Here is a 4,793-nt window from a genome sequence, read left to right as displayed (position 1 = left end):
CTCATAATGTTGGCGTGTCTGCAGCCCGCGACTATCCTATTAGTCCACCATCTCTAACCCAATTACTTGCAGAGGAATTAGGAAGAGTCAGGACAGCGATATAACAGGAAGTAAGCTGTTGTTGTCCAACTACACCAAAATCACTTCTTGGCAACCTCCCTTTGGAGATTTAGATCTTTTGCAATCAATCCACTAATCTAGGGTATATTTGGGCCCCAAGGAAATGAAGGTAATGTATCCTCTGCCAACGCAGTTGGCTCCTAAATCTGTCCTCTGCGGTCCTCATCACAAAAAGGGTTAAGACTTGGTTATGAACACAGGTCAGTAAACAAACACACACGGACACAGTTACATTACAATGCTTTTATCTGGAAGACTCCCAAAGCACTTAACAACGTTGACCATGCCTATTGGAGCCATTTGGGGTTCAGTATCTTGCCTAAGGACACTTCAACATGTTAAGGGACTGGGGATCGAACCACTGACATTCTGAATTATATGGCCATCTATGCCCTGAGCCAAGTTAAAGGTCCCCTATTATACTGTTTTTCATCAATATATTATAGGTCTCAGGTATATACAAAACATGTCTCTGAAGTGTTTGGCTCCAAACACCAAACAGATCATTGCAGCATCCCATAATCCCCTCTGTTTCAGCCCTGTTTCAAAAGTGCTGATTCTCTGTCTGTTACTTTAGATGAAAATAAGGAGCCACTCCCCACGCCCCTCTGAGAGAGATTTGGTTAAAAAGAACACAATGGTGCTCTAGGAGGAGATTCAGGTGATAAGGTGGGGGGTTTGTTACCTTGGTTGGTGATTGGCTAATGGTTACACAAGCCAGAAAATCGTTATGACATCATAAAGTGGCCAAAATCTGATTTCCTGACAGGTTTTTATATAAATGGATCAGGACAAAAAGTGAGCGAATATTTTTCCCTGAAACTTTCCGAATTTCTCCACACAGAGGGGACACATGTTGATGTCGAAAAGACATGAAAAAGTGGATTTTGCATAATAGGTTGCCTTTAAACCAAGTAATAAAAACAAGATGTCTATGGATTTGATCATATCCCAATGCAATACTACATTTAGAAAAAACAATTGTGACAAAACTATGCAAGGTATCCTGTTAAAGGGCTTTCATTTCAGTGCCAGTATATTCAGTTTGGTATAACCCATGATCTATTTAATCTGCTCTATTCAAGGCCATCTGAGTCACTTATCCTCTCCATTCAACGCCCAAACTCCTCATCAATGGACTCTGCACAAAGGGAGTCCCGCACATCAATAATGAGGTAAAGCATTCTTTACAAACAGAAGGTATGTGCACAAGGTCAACGTGTGTATGAGGCAGTACCAAATTGCTTCATACTTGAAAAGTGCAGCAGTCAGATTTCACAGTTTAGGGACTACACACCCAGGCATGGTGGGGGTAGGATTTCCGCTTTATTTGCATATATTTTTTAAATACCAACAATCCCTCCACCCTGAATGTTTTGTTAATTTTCTGATTATATCAATGTTTTTAAAGACTCATTATTGGATTAACCTGTTTTGGCCCGTTTACAAGCTAAGAGCGGCTAGCAAGGCGGCCTCGCCAATACCTCTGTCAATGTTTCCAAGAGTGTGAGGCTGTAAGCTACTGCACGTCCACCAGGGTCTTTACAGTGGCGTAACGTTGCAGTCACTGCAGGGAAACCACTGCTGAGTCATGATGAGCAGCAACAAAAATAGAGACATGACTCAGAGAGCGACTCGCTCCGTGACACAGAAATGTGTCCAGGTGGAAGTGGGGAGCTCCTACCAACATTCCAACATTCCAACGTTCAAAACGTTCAAACATTCTGCATATTTCATTCACAGTAGGGCACTTGTGTGAGAGTTTCAGTGACGTGAGGAGAGATGAGGATAGGCTCACGTACACGAGAGTGTGTGTGTGAGAGAGAGAGAGAGTGTACCTGTCAGCAGTCACATAACCATCTGACCACACAATGAGCCAATACACATAATAATAATTATAATAATAATAATAATAATATTAATAATACATAGTGATTCCACATTGCAAATAATACATTCAATCCACTGCTCTAAAAGTAGGGACAGATAAAAGACAAATTAACTGACAAACAAATTAATTAAAGTTGATTTTTGACAACTTTAGCTAGTTAGCATCAAGATTAGCCCAGATCTATCCGGAAGGTTACATCATGTAGGCTACTTTATAATATTAAAAATATCAGGAAACAATAAAAGTCCCGGATCATTTTCATATGCAAAGTGGGAAGAACGTGACAAGATGATGAAGAATAGAGATAATATTCCTGACACAGCCTGAAACTGTTTGCATAGTTTGATCCAATAACTCTTGCACTCTTTGACTTCTCACCGTGAAGGGACTGACACACACACATACACACACGGATGAACACGCGCACACAAAAAGACACACACACACTTTTAGCACACAATATCCCAGCAGCGTTGGAGGAAATTGAGAAATTGAGAAAGCTTTACTTATATGGTGTTGGTTCTAAGTAAAGGTTCTGCATTCAAGTTATATTAAGTAAGTAAAAGTACTTACTATGGAGCCAAAGGGGTGTGACATTATAATATTACGATAAAATAAGATTAATAGATCTATTTTATTGTTGTGGCTGGCTTCAAAATAGTGCTTGTTGTGTGGTTTAATTACTATATAACAGTGCTTTGTATTTTATATTAATTTGTTTTTAAAATGCCCCCAAGATTATTAAATCATTAGAAAAAGGCAGTTTAGGTACAATTACATTAGAAGCATCAAATAAAGTACAAGTACATCGAAATAATTATATTTTTAGCAGTTGTTTTTATTGGCCCAGCAAATACAAAAGGACTGTACAACATACTGTCCTCTCAGATTGAAACAGGGTACTACCGCTCCCTCCAAGTATCCAAAACTACAACAAATAAATAAAGAATATAATAAAACAGTTTTTACAAAAGACAAGTATTTTGTGCCAACATGTTAACGACGGTTTCAGCAGAGAGAGGTAAGCAGAGGCTTCTTTCTAAACATCAGTACAAAAATACTTCTTCATACATTTTCATTTTAAGACTCCAGAAAGTCTCTCCCATGTATCTCTTCATTTATACTGTATGAACACTTACATATTATTAACAGCACGCTTCGTTAGAACAAAAATAGAAGTTACATTTGTGCGGAGCAGACATTGTAAAAAGAAAAAGAAAAATTAAGAACTCTGTTAAATTATCAACATGCATTGTAGCGTTAAACATGATGACAAATAAATATTAAATAAATATTAAAGTGATATATGGAATCTCTATTCCATAGAAATGGCAAGGGGAGTGGCGTAAGGCTTGGAAAAAACAAGCGCTACAGGCACTACGGCAGATATCACCTCCATGACATGAAAAATACAAAATAATAAGCAAAAGTACAAATGTATCCCCAATGTGAAAAATAATCGCTTATTTTATAATGTAAGCATACAATTAAATCATCTTCTTTTGAACACAAATTAGAAAAATATGCATTTAAAATGCAAAGAAGAAAACAATGTAAATTGACAGTGCAACCAGAAGTAAAAAAAAAAGAAAGGGCAGAAGGATTTCTGTAGTTGTGACTGTCTTAGGTCTCTCAAATATAAACAAGTAGAAAATAGTTTAGATGGAGCCATCTGAGCAATCCATTCAAAATAATTATATGTGTGACGTTCTTCAGTCTCAAAGAGATATAAAATAGGAGGATTTAAGAGTGTTTCTTTACATGAGATATGAACAATTTTACCAATAACCATCATTTTTTTAACAATAACATGTACAGTTACTTGTGTCTCTTCACAACTGAACTCGTGCTTGTAGTTTCATGTCCGACCTTCAGTGAACCTCACGTCAGTGCAGGGCCGAGGTCTTTATCCTCAGGTTCTGTAACGAAAACACATTCATCAATAGAGTGAATATTTCTGTGAGGCAACTGTTGAAAATGCAACACATTAACACAAACACATCCGGCAATAATGTGAAGACTGCTGTGTAGCAACCTAGCAACCTTTACATAAGCAACACGTTAGCCCCGGCTGCCAGAAGTTCAACCACAATACAAACACAGGCTTTACTGATACTTCCTCATGTTGAGTAATCCCTAATTTGGAGTGTAAATCCTCATGCAGTGTAATCCCAAAAGTAGGACATGAAAACAGAATGAGCCAACACGATCTGTGTGTGTGTGTGGTTGTGTGTGTGTGTGTGTGTGTGTGTGTGTGTTAATTCCGCCTTTCCGCTGCATCAGAAAAACTTTCACAGACGCATTAAACACATCTCACTGTCTTTTCTAGACTTTTGAAATTGTCCATCTATAAACGAACAAATAACACTTCAAGAAAATGACTAAATAACTTTAAGCTTGTGAATATAATTGTTTAGCTTGTTAGCATGCTACCTAGCAAACCAGCAACAACAACAACACAGCTACTGGAAGCTAGCTTTATTAGCATGCTACGTTTGAGTCTATGCTAAATGAGCCTGATGGTGTTTCTTTGGTCCAATAGCTCTTCATAAACAGCAGAGCGGAGATGGTGGAAATCCAAACACCATGACGACCTCCTAACCTATCAGGCTCTCCTCTCCTCTTTCTCTGCTTCCATCTCTCAGGCAAAAAGCACTTTCTTTCAAGATAAGATCCAATCTTCCTATTCCAATCACAAAAAACTATTTTCTATCTTCTCCATCCTCTTGGACCCCCCCAAAGCCCCTTCCCCCTCCTCCCTTCTGTCAAGCGACTTTGTTAA

General features: G+C 38.3%; 1 protein-coding gene across 2 annotated transcripts in view; it reads right to left on the bottom strand.

Annotated features, from left to right (window-relative positions):
* Window positions 1-2,828: 2,828 nt before the first annotated feature.
* Window positions 2,829-4,793, bottom strand: part of pfkfb3 (6-phosphofructo-2-kinase/fructose-2,6-biphosphatase 3) — a 14,042-nt gene continuing 12,077 nt past the window's right edge. For both annotated transcript variants that reach the window (XM_010782663.1, XM_010782662.1), the window contains one exon: window positions 2,829-3,930. In XM_010782663.1, the coding sequence (XP_010780965.1) occupies window positions 3,924-3,930 (7 nt within the window). In that variant the 3' untranslated portion in view covers window positions 2,829-3,923. The remainder of the gene's footprint in view (window positions 3,931-4,793) is intronic.

This window comes from Notothenia coriiceps, unplaced genomic scaffold, assembly GCF_000735185.1.
Source record: "Notothenia coriiceps isolate Sejong01 unplaced genomic scaffold, NC01 NC01_scaffold00024667, whole genome shotgun sequence".
Lineage (NCBI taxonomy): Eukaryota > Metazoa > Chordata > Actinopteri > Perciformes > Nototheniidae > Notothenia > Notothenia coriiceps.
Note: the sequence above shows the minus strand (reverse complement) of the source record. Positions and strands in the feature narration are given on the sequence as shown.